Raw genomic sequence first — 27,615 nt, 5'->3', positions numbered from 1 at the left:
TAGTGGCCCTTAACAGGGGAGAAACTTAAAATAGTCAATATTTTTGTCTAGGAACAACTTCAGGCTGGCCATATTGAATTTCTTTTAGTCCCTGGAATACACTAGATTTTGTGATTAAGAAGTCTGCTAAATGGAGGTTGCTTCAAGATATTAGGGCAATTAATTGTGTTATTGAGCCCATGAGAGCCTTGCATCCAGGGCTTCCTTCTCTTACAGCAATTACCTTTGATTATCACCTAATGGTGGTAGATCTAAGATTGTTTTTTCACTATACCCTTGCATCGAGATGATTATGAAAAATTTGCTTTTAGTGTTCCAGCAATAAATTTTAAGAAATCAGTTAAGAGATATTGTGGGGAGGTGTTACCTCAGGGTATGTATAATAGTCCAACCCTTTGTCAAAATTTTTTTGGCACAAGCTATCATGCCTGTAAAGGGAAAATTCACTGATGCACATATTATTCATTTTATGGATGACATACTTTTAGCTTATGCTAGTTGAGATGTACTTTTAAAAGTTTTTGCCCAGTTAGAAACTTCACTTCTTGCAATGTGTTTGTGCATAGCACCTGAAAATGTGCAAGACATCTCTTTTTCAGTATGTAGGTAATATAATAGAAGGACACACAGTCCTCAAAACTTACAAATAAGAGTTAAAGGGTTACATACCCTTAGTGATTTTCAAAAAATATTAGGTGATATTAATTGGCTGATGCTGGTTCTCAAGTCTTACAGCAAATACATGCCCAGTTAACTAGACCTAAGCCAGCTCCTGGACTCACAATACTTGAAGAGGCTGCCTTAGTTTCATTTATTGCTTCTGCAGTCACAGTTTTGGTGGCCATATCTCAAAATATTCAGCATGCAGATTTTCTTAATAATTTAGCTCAGAACACTTCTAAAGCTCTTCAGAATCAGATAAACATTGATGAAAAGATTTAAAGTAAACTAAATGCTTTAAAAGCTACTATCATAAATATTGGTAATGAGCTTTCCACTTTAAAGTTCAAGGAAAGGCTCTAATGTCATGCCGATTATAAATACGTGTATGTTACTGCTGCCAAATACAGTGCTTCCCAATGGGATTGGGAGAAGGTTAAAAACGATCTATTGGGTATTTGGCAGAACAATAATAACAGCTTGGATCTTTTGAAGTTACATCATCATATTCAAGATATGATGATCTTTTGGATCCTATCTCTTTAGCTGATCAAATACTTTGAGAATTAAATGGCTTTAATCCTGGAAACATACTGAAATGTTCTGCATGGTATATTATTGGACTGCTCTCTTTTCTATTAGTCCTCTTTTGTGACAACAGGGTATTATGCCCTCAGAACAAGAATCCAGGAGCTCAAGATAACTACTCATCACCTACTTTTTCAAAGAAAAAGGGGAACTTAATAACCCTGGAATCTTTCAGCCCTCTTCCATCGGCCCATTCAGTGAGGAAGGAAGCAGATCTGGTATGTTGGGGCTACTCTGCCCACACCACTCTCCTTAGGAGTGAGGTCGATGTCCTCAGGAGCCACGGGGCTGGCCACAGAGAAGTTCTGGAGGATGGTGGTGAAGAAGAGGAACAGTTCGTTGCGAGCGATGCCTTCACCAAGACAGATGCGCTTCCCTGTGGGCACAGAGGATCACCGTGTGGGCTCAGGACCAGTGTACCCACCACACCCCAAAGCCCACGCACCTGTGCACTGCAATGGATTTCCACAGGCTTGACCTTTAACCTGATATTCAGTGTGGACTCTTAGAGAGTTCCCAAATCTGAAATGAGGTACAGATCTTATCCCATGTTCATTTTGTTGGAAAGAAAATGTAGTTTTTGTTTGATTACCAAAGGTTCAGTGGCCCCATAGGAGATAAGGACTAATCTGTGCTTGGGTGTGTCAAGGTATGTGGGTTCAGTGAGCACATATTTCTGACGTTTTTTAGTGTTTTTCACTTCTCATATGAGAACAGTACCTATCAGGTAAAGTTAGTATTTGTAGAAACTCTTAGACTAACATGTGGCTTCTGTTAAGAATCCTAGATTAGTAGTCTTGCATCTAGGAACATGGCTGTGTGTGTTTCTGGCACTCTGTGTTACATCTGTCTCTGGGTTTTCTTCTAGTTTTAACCTGAAATCCACCAGCTCCAAGAATTCCCTTAAAATTATTCATAAAGTTGTGAATGGGACCAATGCCCATGAGCAGGGTTTCTATGGCTTCCCTAGATGGATGCTCAGAAGGGTTTGGAAAACCCCCTCTTGTTTGCAGACCACAGGCTTAGAGAGGAAGGAGGCAGAGAGGGCCTGAAAAGTCAGGCAGGGACGCAGAGCGCCCCCAGGTGCTTCAGTCCTTCCTCATCTGCAAACTGAGAGCCCTGGGAAGGCCCAGTGGCTGACCGCCCTGGGAAGGCCCAGTGGAGGACCGGATTCCAGGCATCCCCTGCACCTTTCAAGCTGCTGCAAAGTTGTGCCTGTGTGGATGCGTCTGGCAAGGGGTCTGTGTTCTTTTGGCATTTCCAGATGTCAGGAGATGGGACCTTGGAAGTACTCAGGGTGGATCTCTGGGCAGGTTCTGCTGAAACTGGTTCGGTGACCCAGATTTTTCCAGAACAAGCTAAGGCCTGTTGTCTCCCACTCAGCACACCCTCCCCATTCCTAGTACTGTCTTTCTGTTTGGACACCTTCTGATATCTCCTTGATGCTCACATTCTTTGGTTCAGTGCCTCTTTCTGTTGAGGCAAAGTCTATACTTGTCATTAAATACACATGACACACACTGTTCTATGTTCATTTTTATATTTTCTTCTCTTTTCACTTTCTTCCATCTAAATTCCTTGCCTATTCTACCTCTCTCATCTATTTATACCTTTATGTCCCTATCATATTTTTCATATCCCTCTAAATATACCTCTCTACTTCTGTCTCTCTTTTTTCTGTCTCTTCTTCTTCTTCTTCTTCCTCCACTGTCCCGCCTTCTTCTCCTCCTGATGCTGCTATTCTTTCTCTCCTTTTTGTTTCTACTTCTCTCTCTCTCTGCTTCCTCTGTGGTCTCAGGTTCACTCTCTGTCTCTAACAGACTGTCTCCTCTGCCATGATCTCCCTGTCTCTGTCCCTCTCTCTGTCTAGTCCCCATCTCTTCTCCATTGCTTAGCTCTGTTTCAGTCCTTACTCCTCTAAGTCTCTGGCTCTCCCTAAACTTAGGACAGGGCTACTGGATAGGGAGCTGACCTTCATCCACCACCCCATGTGTTCCCTGCTCTCACTGAAGACAGAACAAGGACCCAGAAGACCACTTTCTACAGAACTGGGGGCTGAGCCAGAGTCTGGGCCACTGATGTCACTGATGAAACTCATAATTAGGAACTTGTTTCTGGGGCCTTCCTTCCTCCCCAAAGACGAGGAACCTAGATGTTGAGTTTTCCTTGGGTGGAGCTTTCAAGTTAAATAGTTAAATCTAATCTAAACCCCACTGAGTAAACTGCACCCTAATTTCATATTAACCAAAGGGCAGTGGAACATGAGAGCACATTCTTGGAACAAGTAACCAAGGCTCAGCCAATCCCAGCACTGTGCTTCAGCCAATTGCAGGGTGCAAACCACTCAGATCTATCCAAGGCAGCTGCAGGGAGCCAGACTAACCCACCTATTTCTGCTGTTTCGTTCCTTTTTCTGATGGCAACGCTACCTGCCCATGCAGCTGGGTGGAACTCTCTAAATCTTCACCACTGCAGGATGTGGTCAATTCATGAAGTGTTACTTAGCTAAAATTAATTCTACAAAATTTAATCTGTCTAAAATTTTCTTTTACCAAGCCATAATAGAGAGTGGGAACAGGGACAAGTGTGTCCAAGACTTTCCTCAGCCCCATGCTCAGGCATCAGAGCAAACTCCTCTCCAGCCCCCGAGGCTCCACCATCTGAGCTCTTCACCCTCAGCCCCTTTCCTAATCTACACCTAGCGCTTCTTATAGTTGCTCTCATGGGCCACCTGGCTCGGCCCTGCTATTGCCTCCACCTGGAACCTTCTTTCTCAGTAGCTGATCAACACTCACCCACCAGGCCTCTGACTGGAAACGAGTTTCTCAGGTGAGCTTTTTGTTTCTACCTACCCACCAAAATTAGTATTTCCTATTTTGTGCTTCCAATACCTGATTAATGATAATACTTGACCCTGTTAGTGTATACTTTGTGTCTGGAAGTTCTTAGCCCAGGAGGGACATTAAATCATTTAATTGGATGATTATTGGGGACTGGTTGATGAATGTCTATCTCAGCTGCTGAACTACAAGTTTCCTGGGCAGGATCTGTGTCTTTACGTGATTTGTTTGACACATTATTTTTCGTCCCCTGGACCCAGTGCTGCATTAGTTTTTAGTTGTTGCTCCATTTTTAAAAGAAGGTGACTTTGCTCAGGTCTAGAGATTTTCCAACATTTGCCCAAGGTCCTGCTCATCAAGGCGAGCCTTGGGACATAATGTCACTTCTCAAGTCTCCTGGCAGGGTGGTAGTGAAGATGCAATGGGACAGTACAGGTAAAGCAACTGGAATATGCTGAGTGCTCACAAAACAAAGACCTATCATTGTGTGTCTCAAGGAGCAGATGGGACCTGCCCCTGGTGTCTTTGAAGGGATCCCAGGTCCAGCCTACCTGCCGAGAAGGGGATAAAAGCTTCGTTCTTCTTCAGTGCCCCGTTGGCATCCAGAAAGCGGTCAGGGTTGAAGGTGTCTGGTTCTTCAAAGTAATGCGGGTCGTGGAGAGCAGAGCTCAGGATGGGGTACACTTCAGTGTTCTGAGGAAAGGTTGAAAGATCAAGAGACACTGCCATTTTATCAAGAATACAAGTAATAATAAATGCTGGCCAGGATGTGGGAGGAAAGTATGCTCATATATTGTGGTGGGACTGAAAACTACAACCATTTTGGAAAGCAATATGGAGATTCCTCAAAAGACTAGGAATGGAATCATGTGATCAAGTTATCCCACTCTTTGGTATTTATTCAACAGAACTAAAATCAGCATGCTATAGTGATGCAGGCACATCAATGCTTATAGCAGCATAATTCACACTAGCCATGTTATGGAACCAACCCAGATGCTCATCAATAGATGAATGGATAAATAAAATATCTTATATATACACAATAAAGTTTTACTTAGCATAAATAATAATGAAATTGTGTGATTTGCTGGTAAATGGATGCAACTGGAGAACATTCATGCTAAGTGAAATAAGCCAGAAACAGAAAGTTAAGGGATGAATGTTTTCTCTCATATGCAGAAGCTAGAGCAGAGGAAGGAAAATAAGTGTGGGGGGGGCATGTCCCATGAACACAGAGAGCAGATCAGTGGAGTAGAGGAAGGAGATTGAAGGGAACGGAGGAGGAACTGAAAAGGGAGGAACTGCAAAATCAAATTGACAAAATTATGCTATGCACGTACACAAATATACCACACTGAATTGCACCTTTATGTATATCTATAAAGCACCAAAGTGAAAAAAAGAACAACAACAACAAATAAACATAAAGAAGACCAGTAGAGTATAGGAATGGAAACTGAGGAGGGAAGAGGAGAGGTTAAAAGGAAGCAAAGGGCAATGGAATCACCATGTGACCAAGTTATACCAAATTATATTCAATGTGTGAGTGATTATGTCATCATGAGGCCCACTGTTATGTATAACTATAATGCAGTAGTAAAAACATTTTCTAAATATTGCCATTCCCTAGCTCTCACACACAATTAACAAATTGATAACACAAAACAAAAATGGAAACAAGAGGTTGAGACTGTAGGCTACAAAAAACAGAGCACGCTCTCACAGAGCCATGGAGCCCACTGCTCTCACCTTGGGGATGATGAACCCTCGAAAATAAGTGTCCTTGGTGACTACGTGAGGCACACCAACGGGAATGAGGTCTGCGAATCTCTGAATCTCATGGATGACGGCCTCCGTGTAAGGCATCTTGGTGTGGTCATCAAGGGCTGGTGGGCGGTGTGAGCCAATCACCTGCTCAATCTCCTTTTGGACCCTTTCTGCACCAAAGAGGGGCACCATGAGCCTCTTTTCACATAAGCATTTCACCAGTGACACTGTTTTCCGTGGGTTAGTGAGCCAGGAAAATCCTAGGGCAAAAGCTTACATCATTGATATACTTCAGAGCAATCAGCTGGGGTGATGAGAGGAGAGCAACAAGAATTAGAATTCTAACCCTTTCAAATTCAATGAATATAATGAACTGTCTCCTATATGCACAGAAACCCTGCAGGCACACAGCACGCACACGTGCACACACATCCCACATCCACCACAACTTCACAAGGAATTTTAGATTAATAACTCCACATTAAGAACCTGTCAAAACTTCACCCTCAAAGATGAACAGAAAATGATCCAGTATTTGTGTGCATGTGTGTTCATTACAGATGAACACCACACTCAATCCTCAGGAAAATCACAGTGAAATAGATCAATGGATTAATCTATGAGCAAGTGGATAAAGAAATGGATGCATAAATCAATCAAACAGATCAATTCCTGAATGAAAAGATTGATAATTAATGAAATGAGCAAACAAATGAATGTATTGTATATTCAGCTTATCAACTGATAGATGGAATAAAGAATCAATTAAGAAACGATTCTTTGGCAAATAAAGCAATGAACCTAATGAATTGATAATCACATAAATGTTGGATTTATGGGGCCATGTCCATGTGCATGGATAAAATTAGTGAATGTCTGATAAAACAAAGGAATAAATGAAGGGGTGGGTGGAATGATAAATGAGGGATGATAAATGAATCATCATTAAGTGGATAAGTGAAGGAATGGATGGATGGATGGGTGGCTGGATGTGGGATGAATAAGAAGATGGTTGATAGAAGGTTAAAGGAATGAAACCCAGTTAATAAAAAATGGGTGGGTGTTGTGTGAATGAATGAATGAGCCAAGTCATCAGTGACCAACAGTCCATTCAACTCATGAATGAATTAATCCAAATAAAAGAATGAAACTGTCCATGGATGAATTATGGATGAACTGATCAGTGAATATACAAGTGGATTAATCAATAAAAGATGGACAGCTGGATGGTAGATGGGAAAAGCACTGGAAGAACAGATTGTCAGATTTGTCATTGACCCAATCACCAACAGCATTGGCTCAGCAGGAGACCTCCTGAGCCTGCCCATTGTTGAAACAGAAGTCAGGGTGCCTCTCATCCATGGAGGACCCCAGCCCCACCTCTGCAGCCAGGAGGAGATCAGAGGACCCTCCCTACACGCTCTCCCGGGCCCACCTGCCACATGAGGGTACTTGAGCATGAGCAGGAAGCCATAGCGCAGAGTGGTGCTGGTGGTCTCGGTGCCCGCGAAGAAGAGGGACAGCAAGGTAATGGCGAGGTTCTTGTGGTGGAACTCGCTCTGCAGGTTGGACTTCTCCTGGGCCCACAGGTGTGGAGAGGGAGGGCAGGTCAGGGCCTGGAGCCCACTGGGGACTCGCCTGCCCCCCAGGCCCCTCCCCCGTCTCTGGGTATCCCCCCCGGGGGTCCCCAGGTCTCAGCAGGGCCAAGCCCGAGTCTCTCTCTCTCCCTCCGCCTCATGGTTCTGCCTGGCTTGGTATCTCTCTCTCTCTGTCTCTTTGGCTTGTTTCTAGTTTTTGTCCCCAGTCTCTTCCTGCCTCTAAGGGTCTTTTCTCCTGTTTCTTTTGGTCCCTGTGTGTCCCCATCACCCAGCGCCCTTCCCCTCTCCCTCTCATGTCAGTCCCCTTCCTCCTTTCCCTGGTCTTCCTCCCCCCCAGCTCCTCCCCCTCCTCCATCTTTCCCGCCCCTCCCCCCTGCCTACCCCTTTCCTCCAACCTCCCTCTTTCCCTCCCACCTCCCCGCCCCAGGCCTCACTTTGTCCATGCGGAGCAGGTAGGCGTCGATGAAGTCTCTGGGGGCGCTGGGGTCCAGCGTTGCTCGGTGCTTCTCCACCCTGTGGCCGATGAAGGTGAGGACCTCCTGCAGGTTCTTGTAGACTTGCCTGTGGGTGCCCGGAAAGTACTTCAGGACGTCAGAGAAGAACTCAAACACCTGCAAGAAGGAAGGGGCACTGAGGAATTCCAGGGGCTTAGCTAGCAAGTCACGTGGAGGGCAGCCATCCAGGGCCCCAACCCCTCTGTGGGGAACCTCTGTCTCTCTCCCCCCCCCACCCCTTCTCTTCTTCACCCTCTCCCTCCTCCACCCCTCATCAGAATCAATCTCTATCCCCAGTCTCTTTGTCTTCTCTTTTTTCCTTTTTTCTCCCAAGCCCTCATTTGCTTTTTTCTTTTCCTTTTTGGTTTTAAAAAAATATTTTTGGCACCTTGTAATTGTACATAACAGTGTGATTCACTATGCCATATTCATACATGCACATACTCTAATTTGATCAATTTCATTCCCCAGTACCTTTCCTTTCTCTTCCCTTCCCTCCCCATCCACTTGCTCTACTCTGCCCATCCTTTTTCTGTTGGTTCTACTATTATCTTAATTAGTACATCATGATTTATATATACATGAATCCTTGTATGATATTTGTACACAGAATTAACATTATTTAGCCCCCAGTACTTCCCCAATCCTCCCCTTCTCCATACCTCCCAATCTTGTCCCTCTACTCTTTTGGTACTGGGGTTTGAACCCAGGGGCACTTAACCATGGAGAGACAGGGTCTCACTGAATTACTAAGTGACTCAGGCTGGATAAGTTGCTGAGGCTGGCTTTGAACTCACGATACTCCTGCCTCAGCCTCTTGAGCTACTGAGATTATAGATGTGCACCACTACACCCAGTTCTTTCTTCTTCTTTTTTCTTTTTTCTTTTTTTTTTTTTTTGAGAGACACCTCATTTTTAATCTCTTCTCCCCTGCCTTTTGGCTTCTACATACAAGAAAAAAAAAACATTCAATCCATAACTTTGTGAATCTGGCTTATGTCACTTAATTTCTCCCATCCATCCGTTTTCTTGCAAATGGCATAATTTCATTCTTATTTATAGCTGAGTAGAACTCCATTGTGTATAGATACCACATTTTCTTTATCTTAGTCTGTTGATTGGCACCTAGGCTAGACCCATAATATGACTATTGTGAATTGCACGTCTATAAACATTATTATTTACATACCACTATAATATCCTTATTTTAGATCTTTTGGATACATACCAAGGAGTGGGATATCTGGTTCATGTGGTGGTTCTATTTCTAATCTTTTGAGGAATGTCCATACTGCTTTCCAAAGTGGTTGTACTAATTTTCATTCCCACCAAAAATATATGAGTGTACCTATTTCCCCACATCCTCACCAGAAATTATTATTATTTGTATTCTTGATGATTGCCATTATGATTAGAGTCAGATGAAATCTTAATGTAGTTTTCATTTGCATTTCCCTGATTGCTGTGGACGTTGAACATTTTTTCATGTATTTGTTGGCCATTTTTATTTCTTCTTTTGAAAAAAGTGTTTATTTAGATCTTTTGCCCATTAATCAACTTGGTTATTTTGATGGTATTGTTTTTGAGTTTTTTAATATATTCTGGGTATTTATCTTCTGTCATAGGAGTACCTGGCAGGGATTTTCTCCCATTCTGTAGGCCCTCTCTTATACTCTTTAATGTCCTTTGCTGTGCAGAAACTTTTTAATATGGTGGCATCCCACTTATTGATTTTTGGCTTCCTTTCTTGAGCTTTAGGGATCTTGTTAAGGAAGTTGGTGCCTGTGCCAATATGTTGGATTTCTGCCCCTAAGTTTTCTTCTAGCAATTGCAAAGTTACCTCTCTAATTCCTAGGTCTTTGATCCACTTTGAGTTGATTTTTGTGTGCTAAAGATAGGAATCGAGTTTCAGTGTTCTACATATAAATACCCAGTTTACTTAGCACCATTTGTTAAATTTCTCCAACATATATTTTTGTTACCTTTGTGAAGGATCAGGTGACTGTGTCTGTGTGGATTTGTCTCGTGCCTTTCATTCTGTTCCACTGGTCTTGGTGAGTGTTGGAAGGCCAAGACCATGCTCTTTCATTTCTGTCTCTGCAGTATGATTTGAGACCAGATATTGTGAAGCCTCCACTGTGGCTCTTCTAATTCATTATTGCTTTGGCAATTCTGGGTCTTTTATTCTTCCAAATTAATTCTAGACCTGTTTTCCCTAGTTCTGCAGAGAATATCACCTGGTGTTATGGTTTAGATGTGGTGTCCCCCAGAAGCTCATGTGTGAGACAACACAAGAAAGTTTGGAGGAGAAATTATTGGGTTATAGCCTTAACCTAATTAGTGAATTAATCCGTGGTGGGATTAACTGAATGGTCACGAGAGGCAGGTGGGGTGTGGCTGGAGGAAGTGGGACATTGGGGGTGTGGCTTTGGGTATATATTTGTATCTGGAGAGTGGAGTCTTTCTCTGCTCTCTGATCACCATGTGACCTGCTTCCCTCTGCCATACTCTCCTGCCTGTGGCTCCTGTCACATCTGGAGCCCTGAGCAATGGAGCCTGCTGTCTATGGATTGAGACCTCTGAAACCCTGAGCCCTTAAATACTTTTCCTCCTCTACAGTTGTTCTGGTCAGATACATTAGTGAGCAGCAAAAAAAAAAAAAAAAAAAAAAAAAAAAAACCTGATTAAAACACCTGGCCTTTTGATGGGGACTGCATTGAACCTGGAGAGAGTTTTGAGTAAATGACCACTTCGACCATATCAATTGAGCCTGTCCGTGAACAGCCACGCCCTAGTTTCTTAGTCTTTCTGACCCTGTGTTTCTCCCTCCCCTTCCCTCCCTTTCCTTTCTTTCAACCTTCCTACTCCGTTCCCTCTCTTCCCCTCCAGGACTCAACATCCCTCTCTCTCCGTGTGGTCTCTGTCCTTCTTCGGCCCTAAATCATTTCTTTGCCCCCAGAGCTGACCATCCTTTCCCACCTCCCTGAATGTCCCCCTCTCCTCTTCTCCTCCTGCCACTGACCTGGCCGGAGAAGGAGCTGATCAGCGCGAATGACTGATAGAACATGTCCAGCAGCCGCAGGAACTCTCGGTCTTTATAGTCAAAGCGTTCTCCAAAGATGATGGAGCAGATGATGTTGGCAGTGATGGACTGGAAGAGGAAGGTGGGGTCCAGGAGGGCTCCTAGGAGGAGAAGGTGGCAGGTCACAGGTCACAGACTCCAGAGCCTGGGGACAATCTGGCTGCTGCCCCATCTCTCTGTGACTGTCCACCGCTGCTCCAAAATAAAAGAATATTTGTAACAGCTTGCACTAGACAGACTGTCAGGCCCCACTCTTATAACTCACATATTCTTTCAATCAATTTTCACCAAAACTTTGTAAGGAAGATGCTCTTCTATTATTACCTCCCACTTTACAGTTGGATAGCCAGGTCGAATAATGGAAGGTTGCACAGCTTCTCCTTCCTGAGGGTAGCATTCAGACCCAGAGACAGAGCGTGCTGTTGGCCACTCCCCTGCCTCTCATCTGGCCCCCGTCTCTGACTGTGTGACCTCCTAGAGTCAAGTCCTTGGGGCAGGACTGCAGAGCAGAGCTCCATCAATGCCTTGTGCAGGTTTAGAAGCCCCGATGGCTGCACCCCTCACTCCCACACCCAGGTAGTGTCTTCTCTGCACCCCGAGGGTTCTCTGGTCTTGCTTGAATCATTCTTCACTTTCTCCCTGAGGCCTGTGCTTGGCAGGTGCAGTCCTGGTCTCTGAGGCCGGGAAGGAGGGGGCTGGGATCCCAGGAACCTCAGGTGAGTACAACCCCTGTCTCTGGATCTCACCTGCTTTCGCTCATTCCTCTGCAGACCTTTCTTTGAGGTTTGTCTGTCTGTCCCTCTAATTTTCTGTCTCCAATTATCTTCCTTTCTTTTTACCTCTCTCATTCTCTTCCCCTCTGTCTCTCTCTCATCTTTCTCTTTCTTTCTTTTTTTCCATCACTGTCTCCTTCTCCTTCCCTGTCTCTGTCAATCTGTTCCTCATTCCTTCTTATCAGTCTCTCTGTCCCTGTCACTCCTTCCAGGCTCCACCTAGATGTCTCAGAGTCTCCTGAGAAGTGTTGCTAAGAGTGGTGATGAAGGCCTGGTATAAATGAGGTGGACATGCTGATAAAGGGCCTGCCACCTACACACCACATTATCAAGAATCTAAAATCATCAGAAGTGTCCTGGGGCTGCCCCAGAGCAGAACACAGCCCCTGCCTCTTTGCTTGCTGGCATGTCACCCAAGGAAAGAAAAACACAGTTCATTATGTTCCATGTCTGCCAATCTGTTGTTTCTCTTTCCTTTCTTTTACATGTCCTAATTTTGACTTTGACACATGGATCAATCCGTAAATTGGTTTCCCTGAACACAAGTGAAAGGCAAGCTAATCACTTAGTCTGTCTTGGATGCTAAAAACTTCACATCTCTTTCCCTAACTTTCTTGGTTTCTCACTTCCCATTTCCATCTCCATTCCCATCTCTCTGTTTCTTTATGTCTGTCTCTGCCCTTCTTTCTCTGCCCATGTGTACCTCTCTTTCTGTTGCTGTGCACCCCACATCCCTCTCTGTTTCACTGTCTTTCTTTCCTGTGCATCCCTAGGCCTCACCCTTGGATTTCCTCAGCTCCTCCACCAGACACTGAGCCTCCTCCTGAATCCGTTCCTCAATGCTCCGCTTTCCCATCCCGAAGTCCCTCATGGTGGCCAGAGAGAATCTCCGAAGGGTTTTCCAACGTTCTCCATTGGCAAAGGTCACACCTGGAGATGTAGGAGAGGCGGGTTGCAGAGGAAGTTGGAAGGAGTCTGGCTGTCCCTTCCCCTTGTCCTCCCTTCTCAGACTCCACTTTCCCAGGTCCCATCTTCCATCCCACCCCATCCCAGGGACTTCTAGGTCCTCACCATATCCCTGGAAGATTGGCTCAGTGATGGCCAGTGTTCCCCGACCAGAGAAATCCTCAGCTTGGTCCACCAGGGCCTCTCGTATGGCCTCTGTCCCACACAGCATGACCACCGGCTTTGGTCCCAGGTACACGGTGAACACGTCGCCATATTTCTCTCGAAGCTGCCAAGCACATCCACACCAGGGTTGATGTTAGTCCGTGCACACCTCCGTTGTTAACCATGAAATGCTTAGATGCAGATTGGTCCAGAGGTGTCTCCCACAAGACCCTCCTCCCTCACCCACCAGCTCCCTTCCCAGGACCCAGCCACTAAAGGGTCAATGCACAGTCCGGGCAGGTCCACTCTGATTGGTTGGGCCCCAAGCATCCACATGCTTCAGTATTTCTAATGCCATCCTGCCTGTACCCCTGAGTCTGGCCACATCTCCTGCGCCTCTCAAAGAATCTTCCTGTGACCCAACTGCTTTCTGCCTCCTGACCATTTCCTGAGAGGATGACTCTGACCCACCCACTTGGCAGACGCGAAGGGACAGTGACGGCCTTCTAGCCGTGCTCCTGAAATGGTAAAAGCCATCGTATCAGCCACTTGGGAAACTGCTGGGCAGTGCAGTCACTTCTTGGCATCCACAGGAACTGGCCCCAGGATGTCCCTGGAATACCAAAACCCCTCGAATGCTAAAGTTAAGTACTTAAAATGGTGTAGTATTTGCATATAATAAATGTTCATCTTTCGATGTACTTTAAATCATCTCTAGATTTCTGATAAACCTGGAGGAATGTAAATACTATGTAAATAGTTTTTGTACTATATTGTTTAAAGAAAAGTGTAAAAAAAAAACCCTATTATATGTTCAATAACTTTTTTCTACACAATTTTCTTTTTTTAATATCTTTATTTTGTTTATTATGTGGTGCTCAGGATTGAACCCAGTGCCGCACACACGTGAGGCGAGTGCTCTACCACTGAGCCACAACCCCAGCCCCTTCTACACAATTTTCAACCCATAACTGGTTGAATTTATAAATATAGAACCCACAGCTATGGAGGCCAATGTCTTTGTTGAAGCCAAACATGCACATTCTCAGCAACTTTAACCTCAAATTCCTGCCCCATAACAAGTCAACATGTCTTCACCAGAAAGTCAATCTGGTCAGGTACGGTGGCACCCACCTGTAATCCCAGAAGCCTAGGAGGCTGAGGCAGGAGGTTTATGAGTTCAAAGTGAGCCTCGGCAATTTAGTGAGGCCCTAAGCAACTCAGCGAGACCCTCTCTCCTAATAAAATATAAAAAGGCTGAGTGCCCCTGGGTTCAATCCCCAGTATCCCCCTCAAAAAAAATCAATCTGAACCTTCATAGGTGGCTTTTCATTAATAAATACATGGTGACAGATGCTTAGCAATGGAATATTATGGAGCCAAGAGAAAGAACAAAATATACAGCTACAACCAACGACTGGTGAAACTCACAGAAAGAATGCTGAGGGACAGACATTAGACACAAAAGCACATTTTGTTTACATTCACTTCTATTTACGTGAAGTTCAAATGTAGAAAACCAGGCCCTCATGGTCTCCAGATAGTGGGAGGATAGTCACAAGAAAGGGACCAAGAGAGGTGTCCTGGGGGCCAGCCCTGTTGCTATGTAGTCTGCATGTCAGTGACATGAGTGTGTTCAACTGATTAAAACTCATTGCGCTGTGCACATCATGTCTGTTGTGGGTAGGGGGCGATATTGGGGGTGAAATCCAGGGCCTTACACATGCAAAGCAAGCGCTCTACCATTGAGCTACATCCCCAGATGTAGCTGTGCATTGACCCCTTAGTGGCTGGGTCCTGGGAAGGGGGCTGGCGGCTGAGGGAGGAGAGTCTTGTGGGAAACACCTTTTTATTTTTTATTTTGAGACAAAGTCTCACTACATTGCCAAAGTTGGCCTAGAACTTTCAATCCTCCTGCTTCAGCCTCCTGAGGAGCTTGGAACTGCAGGTGTGCACCTCTGCACCCGGCAAGCTGTGCACATGTTATAATGATGTTCAACTTCAATAACAACTTGAGTCAGAAATCATAAAAATGGTTGAGGTTACATGAAGATGTCTTGCACTGGTCTCTGCAAAGCCTCCTCACTGGCTTCTTGAACCCATTCTTACACCCCTGAAAATGGATCCACAGCTCTCCAAATCAGAGCAAGCCTACCAAGGGTCAGTTGATTAGGATCCCAACTCTCCCCATGTCACTGAGAATGACACCACAGTCTCCATCTTGGTCTTCCCAGCTGCAAACCCTGTGGTCTCTCGCTTCTCTGACTTCTTCCCCTCGCCCCTTGCTTGCTCTGATCAACCTCCGTGCTGTCCCCTGAGCTGGTTCCTGTTTAGGTTCTTTGGACACCACTGCTCCCCCTGGTGCCATTCTTCTGCTTCTTTCAGGGTCTGTACCAGAAACAAAGCAGGACCATGTGTATTCCTGGCCATGTGATCTAAACTATCTCCCAGCACTTTCTAAAATATCACACTGCTTTATGTCAATCATAGCTCAGCTACCTCACAAGGCCTTATATGTTTTTGTTTTGGTTGTTTTTCTTTTTTATCAAGTCTCAGGATGGCTGAGACTGTATAATTTATATAAAACAGAGAGAACAGAGTACTTTTTTTCTTTTTGTTTTTGTTTGTACAGGAATTGAACCCAGGAGCACTTAAACACTGAGCCACATCCCCATGGACTTTTATTTTGAGACAGGATCTCACCAAGTTGCTTACAGCCTTGCTAAGTTGCCAACGCTGCCTTTGACTTTGCAATCCTCCTGTCTCAGCCTCCTGAGCTGCTGGGATTACACACTTGCATGCACCACTACAACTGGCAAGACGTACTTCTTATAGTTCTTGAGTCTAGGAAGTCTTAAGATTAAGGGGGGGGGGGGTCTGTATCCAGCAGGGACTAATTGTTGCCTCATCCCTTGTGATACATGGAAAACAATTAGAATGAAATAATATGCGCTTGAAGCCTCTGCCTATAGGACAAAACTCAGTAAGAGAATCAGCTTGGGTCTATGGCCCCCAGGATGCCAGACAGCCTGAAGCCAGCGCCACATCTGGGGATCAGGAAGATATTCCCAGGACAATGATGCTTGACTGGATATGTAAGACTCCCCCAAAATGAGGCAGGCTACTCCTATATCAACCACAGCCAAAGGACAAGCCACCCAGAATCCTAAAAAGACCTTATTTGATTTCCCACAAGCTCTTCCTGCAAGAAAATTGAAATCTTTGCTACAATGAAGAATGGGGATCCAACATGTGTCCAAACCCAGATGCCCTAAACAGATGTGAAGGAACAGATGAGAGAATGGGAGAAACAGATCAGACTAAAGAAAAATAAAATGGGGTGGGGGTGGTGACATAAAATAAGTCAATCAAGTTTCAAAGTTAAAATAGCTATTGTTGGACTGGGGGCATGGCTCAGTGGCAGAGTGTTTGTCTAGGACATTTGAGGCTCTGGGTTCAATCCTCAGCACCACATAAAAATAAATAAAATAAAGGTATCGTGTTTGTCTACAACTAAAAAATATTTTAAAATAAATAGCTATTGTCCTCATCAAAAGGATACTGCATAAAAGACCACTTATTACTAATAAGTGTTTTGTGTCAAAAGTTGCTTTTATATTTTTGGTTTTGTCTCTTTTTTTATGCCAGGCATGGTGGCACATGCCTGTAATCTCAGCAACTTGGGAAATGAGGCAGGAGGATTGCAAATTCGAAGCCAGGCTGAAGCCAGGCTCAGCAACTTAGCAAGGTCCTAAGCAACTTAGTACAAACTTGTCTCAAAATAAATAAAGAAATAGAATAAAGAAATCTTCAAAAGGACTGAGGATGTGACTCAGTGGTAGAGAAACCCTGGGTTCAATCCCCTGTACCAAAAAAAGGAGGGGTGGGCTTGATGATACTGAAATAACCCCCCAGAAGAACAGCATATGTTATGGTTTGGATATGAACCATCCCTCAAAATCTCCTGTTGATGCAGGAATATTCAGAGGTGAAATGATGCAGTTATGAAAGCTGTGAGCTAATCGACATGTCCTAGCTTGAATGGGTAATTGTAGGAAGGTGGGGTATGGCTGCAGGGGGTGGGTCACTGGTTGCATGTCCTGGAAGGGTACATCAGCCCTGCAGTCCCTTCCCCTGCTTTCTCCCCTCTTTCCTCTACTTCCTGACCCCACCATGCCCTGAGCAGATTTCCTTCTCACACCCTTCCCCCATGATGGGCTGCCTCACCTTGGGCCCAGAGCAATGGAGTCAGCCATCTATGGACTGAGACCTCTGAAACTCTGAGCCCCAAATAAACAAAAGCTAACTAGACAAATTAATTCATAACCTTGTTAATTTGGGGAGGAGGTACCAGGGATTGAACTAAGTGGAACTTGAACACTGAGCCACATTCCCGGCCCTATTTCATATTTTATTTAGAGACAGGGTCTCACTGAGTTGCTCAGTGCCTCACTTTTGCTGAGACTGGCTTTGACCTCGGGATCCTCCTGCCTCAACCTCCCAAGATGCTGGGATTACAGGTGTGTACCACTGTGCCCAGCCATAACCTTGTTAATTTTAATAGAAATCTTAAAGCATCATTATAAAATTACAACTAAAAGCTAGAAAGTTGATTTTTAAAGTGAAAATGTTAATAGTTGTTAGAGGCTGTAAGTAAGGAATAATAATAAAGAGGAGACAGAGACAAGGTGCAGAGGCAGGAAAGTGACAGAGTGGCTCTTTGTCCAAGCAGCCACATTTATTTATACCAATAGGTTACTAGGTCATTAGTACCATAACTACATTCTTGTTTAGCATATCAGTAAGGTTGTTTCTTCTGTAGTTACATTCTACAGTTACAATATGTAATATTAGGAGCTTTGTGTAGTTCTCAAGAAAGTCCATTGTCTGAATTTACTGTTAGGCCGGCAGCTCTTAGTGAAACATTGTAGTTATCAAGCAAACAAGTACTTCTGTTCCCAGGAGCTATGTGCTTGCAATCAAGGTCAAGGCTTGATGAGGCTCTAACACAGAGGCTTCTCAGAGCATTGCACCAGCTAGACATTGCACACATATTAACTAAATTATTAGATCCTCAGAGAGATTACAGGGCATTCCAAGGGTGGGAAACAGGGTGCCTGTTACCCCCCAGGAGCGTGCTCCCCAGGGGAACACTTCCCTGTACATTTCCACGGTCAGAATCCCTTCAGCTATAGTCTGTCTTTGTTCCTCTCCCTCTGACCAGCTGAATTTCATCATCATTAAGACATCGATGATCTTAGTAACACTCCCATGTGGACAAAAGCCCACACAGTTACCTTGCACCACAGTTGCCTTGGAAAGCAGCCACAGGTTTCCTGAGCCACAAACAGAAGCATTGGAAGACTATTCCAAGGGTCATGTCAACAAGCCCCAGACCTCTCAGCATGGAGTTGAGCCAAGCAGTCTGGAACTGCACTGCTCCAAGCTTATAAGGCTGTAAGCATCCGTGGTTCGATCAGGCCACAGACCTCCCACACAATGTGCCCGAGAGATCCATCTGGTTGTTTCTGGGGATCACCGTTGGAGCTCACCAGCATTCAGCATTCAGAGCTCTTTCTATCTGGAGCAGTTGCCCCTGGTTTCTTACCTAGTTCATGGGCTGTGGGATCATCAGGTTGGTCCCCAGTATAGCAGTGTTAAGAGGAGGCAGAACCTGAAGAGGTGCCCCTTGTGAGAGGAAATTAGCTCACGGTGGCACCCCCCATCAGGGGGGAATAATGCTGGCCTCACAGAGTGAGTTAGTTCTTGAGATTGTGGTGAAGCCACCCTTCTTACTTTGCCTCTTCTGGATGTGACTATTTCCCTTTCTTTGTTTCCACCATGTTGTGACACAGCTCAGGGGTCCCTCACCAGAGGCTGAACAGATGAAGTTGCCTGATCTTGGAGTGTCACCTTTCAAAACTGTGAGCTAAATAAAAGTCTTTACTTTATAAAGTACTCAGCCTCAGGTATTTTATTTTAGCAAGAGGAAACAGACTAAGATACCAGGAGACTATCTTGCCTGGCCAGATGGACCACTTTATTTCTCACTGCTGCCTTTAGCTAGTTCCTCCCCAAGCTGCCATCATTGCACACCTATCTCCTCTCTATTATCCATGTCACACTCTCATTCTCCTGGGTCTATTCCTTCTTCCCTTTTCCCCCAACACCCTCAGAAATGGCATTTTTCCCCATTAATCTTAACTCCATGCAGTTTTTAGGCTCTGCTCAATTCTTACAGAATAAACCTATTCTGGACCACAAAATGATCTTAAGTGTCCTATTTGATTGCTTTTGTTCAGTGCCACCCAGGGGACACTTTAACTTTATCTAATTAACATTTGAATTTATTTTATATCCAAACCAGACTGTCAACTCCTCAAGGGAAGGTCCTGCAGCTTATCTGCCTGAACCTGCCACTGTTCCAGATATTCAGGGCACTAGGTTTGGATAATTGTTTAATCACAGTAGTTACAGGTGGGAACAGGTAACTACTGACCTCTTCAGAGCAGCTGCTGGCAGTAATTTCCAGGCCACTCCACACTGTCTCACCAGCAGTGATCTCCTTCACTATCTCCAGACATCGCCCCTGCAGGGACAAGATGTCACACCCTTGTGTCACTGTGACAGGATGTTACTCTCCAACGAATGAGAACTGCATGCTACAGCATTTATGGACATTCTAGACTGTCTCCATAAAACACACAGGATACTCAGAACTGTGGAATCTCATAGGGAACGGGGGGCTTCGACATCAACCAGCCTCCGGCCTTCCCCACACGATATGGAAATCTCCTTCCATGACCTTCCTGACACACTCTACTATCTGACACGACAGCCATCAAGACTTTTTTAAAAACTCGTTTTAGGCAGATAAAAATTTCCTGGTCAGTTTAACTTCCTTCAGAATTTTTAAAGAATTGGGATTATTGATCATATCAACAATTCTCGTGAAGACAGGAGGTGGAGAGAGACCAAGAGCTGGAGCACGCAGCAAATTCTGATAGTGTGGCCACAGTTGGTGCCAGGACTACAGGGAGGGAAAACTCCGTTAAAGATGGGGGGGTCAATGAACTGGGTGCAGTGGCAGAGCCGGGCACAGTGAGTGGAGCACACCTGTTATCCCAGTGGCTCAGGAGGCTAAGGCAGGAGAATGGCAAGTTCAAAGCCAACTTCAGCAACTTAGGGAGCCCCTACGCAACTTAGACACTGTCTCAAAATTTAAAAAAAAATTAAAAAAGGAGCTGGGGATGTGGTCCAGTCATTAAGCACCCCTGAATTCAGTACCTGTTACCAAAAACAAAACAACAACAACAACAAAATGGGCCCCAGATTCAGGAGTGTGGTCTGCAGGCCAAGGGAAAGGGACAGAGGAGCTGGGAGCCACTGTGAGGGTTCCAGCTCTCCCACTGGAAAGTGGGGTCATGGATACTCATAAGCTATTAATAAGTAAACAATTAACCTTGAAATCTTACATTGAAGCAGTGACACAGAGCCTGGTAAGTAATGCAGAGTGTCCCCTAGTGTGGTACATCATGCTTCTTAGGGGCAAACGCTCCCTCCCTTGCCTCCATCCCAGCCCTGACTCGGGCCAGCCTCTGCTCCCTCTTGTTGGCAGAAATGATATCCCCTGGACTGGTGCCACTCTGTTCCTCTCTTCCAGGGATAGGCAGGCACCTAAGGTGGTCTGCACTGTGGCTCACATCCACACACCACTGCACGGCCACCCGCCCCCTCGAGGACAGCGCCCCTCGCACAGCTCCAGCTGAGCAGGGATGCCTCTGGCCATCTGACCACTCTCCATCAAGATTCAGGCTCCAAGCCCTTCACACCAGCCATCCACCCAACCCCTGAGCTGGAAGGAGGCCTTGCTCTTCCTGCTGAGGGATCCCCAAGTACAGAGGCAGCGACCAGCCCACCGCAGGGCCCCATCCATCTGTCTCACCCTCAGGAAGGAATTGAGCAAGCCTCCTCTCTGTAGCTGCAGAAGGTTCCCCAAGAAGGGCAGAGGACGGGGGCCTGGTGGGAGGTGGCCATGGACCTTTGGGCGACCCCTGACCAGCAGAAGAAAGAGGCCTGTGAGCAGAGCAAGGAGCAGGAGGACACTGAGCTCCATGGTCCTGGTCTGACTGCCGTCCACCAGCTGCAGCCTCAGCTGGACCTTTTATCCTGAGCCTCCTCCCCACCCCATTATGCAACCCCATCTGCTCCCCACCTCCCTCCCATCACTGTCCAACTGTCCATAGTGTGAAGGTAGCAGAAAGGTGCTGAGTGCTTGATCCCGCAACCCGCCCCCTCCCTAGATGTTGGCAGGGAATCTGGGAAAGTGATACCACAATGCATGGGGCAGGGGCTTGCTGGGGTGTGTGTGTGTGTGTGTGTGTGTGTGTGTGTTTGCATCTTCTGTAGGTGTGTGTGGTTGAGCGTGTAGCTGTCCACGAGATTTGTCTGCTTGTTTATGCTGGCCTGCACTTGTCCATGCCTGCGTGCCACCCTGTGTGTGCTGGTGTGCTTTTGATATTCCAAGCGACATTTCCTACGCGTGAAAGGACATTTTCTTCGTGAAGGTGCTGGTGTGCGTTTCTGTGCTGTGACAACCTGCACATCATCAGCTCATCAGTAGCCTGAGCTTACAACACAATTTCTATGTCCTTCACCTCGCCTCCTCTCATCCCCTGGCTGCAGCACCATCTCACATCACAAGAAGGGTGAGCACAGTACAGTGGGATATTTTGAGAGAAAGGCCATACTCATAACTTTCATTACAGTCTATTATTATAATCATGTTATGTTTTTCTATATGCTACTTTTGTTAATCTCCTACTGAGCCTAACTTGCCAATTGAACTTCCATAGAGATATTTGTAAATCAGAGTGTCTACAGGGTTCAGCAGTATCCAAAGTTTCAGGTATCCCCGAGTTTGCTATGGATGCGTTCTATATGCTGCTCCGTATCCATCTGAAAGCTGCGATCTCTTAAGACTGTCAAGGTAGCAACGAATATCAGCACAAACTTGGACGGGAACATTCAAACCATAAGATGGCTCCAGGTTTCTCTGGCCACTCTGCTCCAGTCTCTCTCTCCTTTGCTGTGAGCCTTCACCCATGTGGCTTCTGGTGTGGTCAGTCCATATTTGCCAAATATGAGAGTAAAGGTTTCCATCCCCTGCGCCCCATGTTGGCCTGGGCCTGGTCTCTACCTCTCTGTTTTAAGGGGTCCTCCCAGGACAGGGACGTAGCTCAGTAGTGCAGCACTTGCCTAGCTAGTGTGAGGTCCTGGGTGAGATCCCTGGGCCTGAAATCATAAAATAAAGTAAATACACCTCCTTCTCTTTAAGGGGGAGTGAGGGAAGAGTGAGAAAGGATGAAGCAGCATCATTCTTCTTAAAAATTTTTATTTATAGGTTCATATTAATTATACACAATGGTGGACTTTGTTGTGACTCATTCGTACGTGCATATAAAGTAACATGGTTGATATTCCTTCCAAGTACATCCTCTTTCCTGCTCCTCCTCCCTCCCAGTCCCCTTCTTGTATCCTAATGGCTTCCGTTCAGTCTTCACCCCTCTCTTCCTCTCTAGTTTCCACATATGTGAGAAAACATATGAGTCTCACTTATCTCACTTAACATTGTGCTCTCAAGTTCCACCCATTTTCCTACAAATGATAGAACTTAGTTCTTCTCTACAGCTGAGTAAAACTTGACATTGTAATAGACCACATTTTCTTTATCCATTCATCTGTTGACCGACATCCAGGCTGTAACATAGCTATTGTGAATTTTACTGTAATAAACCTGGGTATGCATATGTCACTCTAATATCCTGACTTTGATTCTTTTGGATAAAATACTGAGGAGTGGAAGAACTGGGTCATATGGTGGTTCCATTCCTAGTCTTCAAAGCAACTTCAACATTAATTTCCATGGTGCTTGTACTAATGGATAGTCCTACCATCACTTATGAGAGTCTTTTCCCCTATACGCTTGCCATCATTTATTCTTATTTGTATTCTTGATGACTGCTATTCAACGGGAGTGAGATGAAATCTCCCTGTAGTTTTGATTTACATTTCTCTGACAACTAAAGATCTTGAACATTTTTTTCATACAATTGTTGGCCATTTGTGTGTCTTCATTTGAGAACGATCTGTTCAGTTCATTCACCCATTTATTGAATGGATTATTTCTGGAGGTTTGTTTTTTATTTGGAGGTTGTTTTTGTTTTTGTTTTGGTTTGGCAGGGCAAGGGGTGATGCTTTGGAAATTTAACCTAGAGGCACTTTACCACTGAGCTACACCCCCAGCCCCCTTGTTTTGAGACAGGTTCTTGCCAAGTTGCTTATAGCCTTGCAAAATTGCTGAGACTGGCCTTGAACTTGAGTCCTCCTGCCTCAGCCTACCAAGCTGCTGGGATTACGGGCATGGGCCACCATGCCTGGCTGGACTTTGTAAAAAAAAAATTTAATGTTGAGGAGTTGTTTTAGTTCTTTGTATAACCTGAATATTAATCCTCTACCAGAAGAGTAGCTGGCAAAGATCTCCTCACATTCTGCAGGATCTCCCTTCTCCTCATTGCTTCCACTGCTTTCCAGAAGCTCCTCGCTGTGATGAGGCAACAAAGTTAAGCAGACCTTTTGCCAGACCCAGGACCCTGACCCTGACATCTGAGTCACAATCCATTGACCAATGAATGATGAGAGGACAGAAAAACATAATTTGTTTTCCAGGGGTGGAAATTTGCTTTTCTGATATTGGAGAGGTGCAACCATAGACTTTCCTGACCTTAGAACCTTGCTCCCCTGTGCTGGGTCATCTGGCACCGAGCCTGGGTTACCATGCCAGCCCAGAACTTCCTGGTGAAGGATGCATGAAGTGATTTTTGCTCTTACAGAGAAATTCACTGAATCGTTATGCTTTGAGGGAGATATTATTGTCATCCGCATTTTATTGAAAAGCCTGAAAAAGAAGTTGAGAGTCTCCCCCAAGATCGCCCAGTGGGTGAGAGCTACATCATCCAATGTGGTACCAGCTTGCCACACAGGGCCTCAAACATCTTCAAGTTTACATGTTCCATCAAATTTAAATTTGATTTTAACTTTAAAAGTTGATATTCAATTCAGCTATTGGGGAACTGTTACCTATTTTTGGAAAATTTTTATGAATCAGCTTTATAAATGGTAAGTGGGAAGCCCTGTCAAGGCCACTAACTGAGACTGTTATGGGTTCCTATCCTTTGATGCCATCCCTCAGGGATCACTAACCTTTTTGCCTGGTGCCCCGTGCCTTGAAAATGGTTTTTAGAACAATTTCTCTATTCTGTGGTTATTTCTATGGGAAGGTTGGTCTGACCACTGTGTCTTCACCTTGGCCCCAAGATGCCCTGTTTGTACTTGTGTGGTTTTGTGTTCTCTGTGTCTGCTTGTGCAGGTCCTGTTTATGTGTGTGTGTGTGTGTGTGTGTGTGTGTGTGTGTGTGTGTGTGTCCTGGTCTCTGCCTTTGTGGTGGTCTGCAAGTGCTCAGTGTCTTTCTCCTTCACTTCTCCTCCTCTGGCACAGAGATGATGAGAGAAACAGAGAGAGGATGGGAAAGCCATAATGGGTGAGACCCAGGTAGGGATGTCACCTAGGACATCAGGACATAACCGCAGAGAGCTCTAGACCCCTGTGTCTCTCTGAGCTGGACACTTGTCTCCCTGTTTCTGAGTACTTTCATCTTCCCCTGGTGGGCCTCCCTGCCCCTCCCACATCCCTCTCACTCTGTATCTGTTCTTTTCTAATCTCTGAGCTCTAGGAGCACAATGTTGGGTCCAGTGTGAATGATGTCCAATGTGCTTGGCTCTGTCTACATCACCATTGCGCACCTGTACTCTCCCCGTCCCCAGCAGAAGGTCAGGCCCTAATTGCCCAACATGAGAATTAGTGTGTACACATCTGCCCATCCCTTTCTTTCTTGTTCCTTTCTTACATCTTGCTTGCCAATGCAAAACCAACCAGGATCCTGGCAGAGGAGGTGGGGTAGCACCAGGTGAGGTGAAGCCAGTGCTCTATGTGAGTCTGAAAGTCCAAGCTGCTGGCCCAGCCTCACCCCAGCCTCCTCTGACCTAGGAAGAAGGAAGAAACAGGGTGCACTCTGTTCACCCCTGACCTCGGAGAGGTGCCACCGTGGACTTTCCTGACCTCAGGATGTTGCTTCTGTTGTGCTGGGCCATGTTGCACTAGGTTGCAAAATGGTCCTCATTCCAGACCCAGGAAGCACTCACTGGGAGTCAAAAAAGTGCTTTCCACTGAGTTCTCACCCTTGAAGGGAGGTACCATCATTGTCCCCATTTTACTGATGGAGGGAGTAGAGCACAGGCAGATCAAGAATCTTACCCAAGGTTGCACAGAAGTTTGAGCTACATTGTTCAATGGGGCAGCCACTTGCCACACTCGGCCTTTAAACTTGATATGTGGTGTGGGCAAACCAACTTAGGCCTCATTTAATTTTCATCGCAAAAGTCAGCATGCAGTTCAGCTATCGTAAAACTTCCAAGTATGCTGGTACAATTGAGATATGCTAATTAGTTCTTCCAATGGTAAAATTCATAAAAGCTAAAAACATATCAAAGATTTCTAAAGAAAATTTAGGGTCCTGATTCAGGACACCAGATTTCAAAGATACAGTTTGAAAATAAGAGAAAGAGAAAGATAATTGATGGCAGAGACAAAAAGAGGAAGAAACTCAGAGATAAAGAGGACAAGAAAGATAGACCAGGGCATAAGATGGAGATACAGCTAGAGAACAAGAAGAATCGAGATTCACAGAGAGAGAGAGGAGAAGAGCAAGAGCGGGGCAGAGACTGAGAGACCCAGGAACAGAGGGGTGCAGTCCTATTGCGCTGCTAAAGCCTTTAAAAACTTTCAGGTGGGGCAGGCACCTGTGAAGGTGCTTGCTTTCATATCCAAAAGGACGCTTGTATTATATTCTAAAATTTTAACAGATTTCCTATACAATAAATGACATGCAATTCACTGCATGCATTCAAACTGTACAATTAGGCAAGATTTGAGCTATTATACATCCAGGTAACCTTGACCACAATCATGATAATGAACACACCCACCTCCTCTAAGTATCTGGGTCCCCTCTTGTACCTCCTCCCTCCTCCAGTTCCAACCCCTCCAGAGGCATCCACTCATCTGCTATGGTCACCTTGTTACATTTCCTAGCATTTGTATAAATGGAATCATAATATTTTATGATTTCCTTTTTTCTGTCTGCCTTCTTTTTCCACATCACTCTTTTGAGGTTCCCAGTAGGTTGAAGAAGGGCCTCCCAAGTATGTGTGCATCCTCATACCTGGAACCTGGAATTGTTCCTTTATATAGCAAAAGGGACTTTGCAGGTGTGATTAGATTAAGGACCATGAGATAAAGAAATGAGCAGTAGGAGTTGTAAGTATGGGAAACAGGAAGTGCCGAGATGCTGAGAAAGGGGCACCAGCCAGGAAGAGCCGGCTGGAAAAGGCAAGGAAGAGCACCCTCCATTTCACTCTGGGCTCACAGAAAAACACCTTGACTTTAGTAGGCTGAGGTTCAACTGAGATTCATAAGCTCCAGAATTGTAGATAAATTGAATTGATTTTAACCACTAAACTTATGGATTGACTCTAACAGTCCTAAGCAACTAGTTGAAGGTTCACTTGTGTTGGTGCAAATATCAGCAGCTCACACCTTTTTACTGCTGAGAGTTTAACATGGTGTGGAGACACCCCAGTGGGGTTACTCCTTCCCCAGTCAGTGGACATTCAGGACATTTTCTGTCTGGGACTCTTAGAATTAAAGCTGCTCTTGACCATTTGCCTGCTAGACTGGTAAGCACATGGCATTCCTCTCTCTTCATAGAATGCCAGATTGTAGGAAGACTGGGTGATTTGATAGGTCAGAGAATCTACTAAGCCATTATACAAAGTAGTTATGTAATTTACTTTCCCACCAGAAAAGTATAAGGGTTCCAATTACTTCACCTCTCCACTCCACCAATATTTGCCTTCAAAGGTCTTTTTCATGTTAGCCAGTGTGATAGTTATGTAAGGAAATTTGTTACAGTTTTTATTTTTATTTCTTAATAACTAATAATGCTGAGCACCTTTTCTTTTGCTTATTTGCCCCAAATGTCACCTTGAGTGAAGTGTCTCGTCAGGAACTTTCCTTTTTTTTTTTAAGAATTTTTTTATTTTTATTTTTTTATTTTTTTAAATTTTTATTGTTGGTTGTTCAAAACATTACATAGTTCTTGATATATCATATTTCACACTTTGATTCAAGTGGGTTATGAACTCCCATTTTTACCCCGTATACAGATTGCAGAATCACATCGGTTACACATCCATTGATTTACCTATTGCCATACTAGTGTCTGTTGTATTCTGCTGCCTTTCCTATCCTCTACTATCCCCCCTCTCCTCTCCCCTCCCCTCTTCTCTCTCTACCCCATCTACTGTAATTCATTTCTCCCCCTTGTTTTTTTCCCTTTCCCCTCACTTCCTCTTGTATGTAATTTTATAAAACCCTGAGGGTCTCCTTCCATTTCCATGCAATTTCCCTTCTCTCTCCCTTTCCCTCCCACCTTTCATCCCTGTTTAATGTTAATCTTCTTCTCATGCTCTTCCTCCCTACTCTGTTCTTAGTTACTCTCCTTATATCAAAGAAGACATTTGG

General features: G+C 44.9%; 1 protein-coding gene across 1 annotated transcript; it reads right to left on the bottom strand.

The window, feature by feature from the left end:
• Positions 1 to 1,442: 1,442 nt before the first annotated feature.
• On the bottom strand, positions 1,443 to 21,031 carry LOC308638431 (cytochrome P450 2B1-like; the record flags this gene model as incomplete). Its single annotated transcript, XM_081275873.1, has 9 exons — positions 1,443 to 1,624; positions 4,640 to 4,781; positions 5,841 to 6,028; positions 7,294 to 7,435; positions 7,891 to 8,067; positions 10,973 to 11,133; positions 12,586 to 12,735; positions 12,877 to 13,039; positions 20,861 to 21,031. The coding sequence occupies 9 exons, from the start codon at positions 21,029 to 21,031 to the stop codon at positions 1,443 to 1,445; spliced, it is 1,476 nt and encodes a 491-aa protein (XP_081131999.1).
• Positions 21,032 to 27,615: the final 6,584 nt, after the last annotated feature.

Source organism: Spermophilus citellus (genome assembly GCF_964194105.1).
Source record: "Spermophilus citellus genome assembly, chromosome: 18".
NCBI classification, from domain to species: domain Eukaryota; kingdom Metazoa; phylum Chordata; class Mammalia; order Rodentia; family Sciuridae; genus Spermophilus; species Spermophilus citellus.
This window is presented reverse-complemented; position numbering and strand designations above follow the sequence as displayed.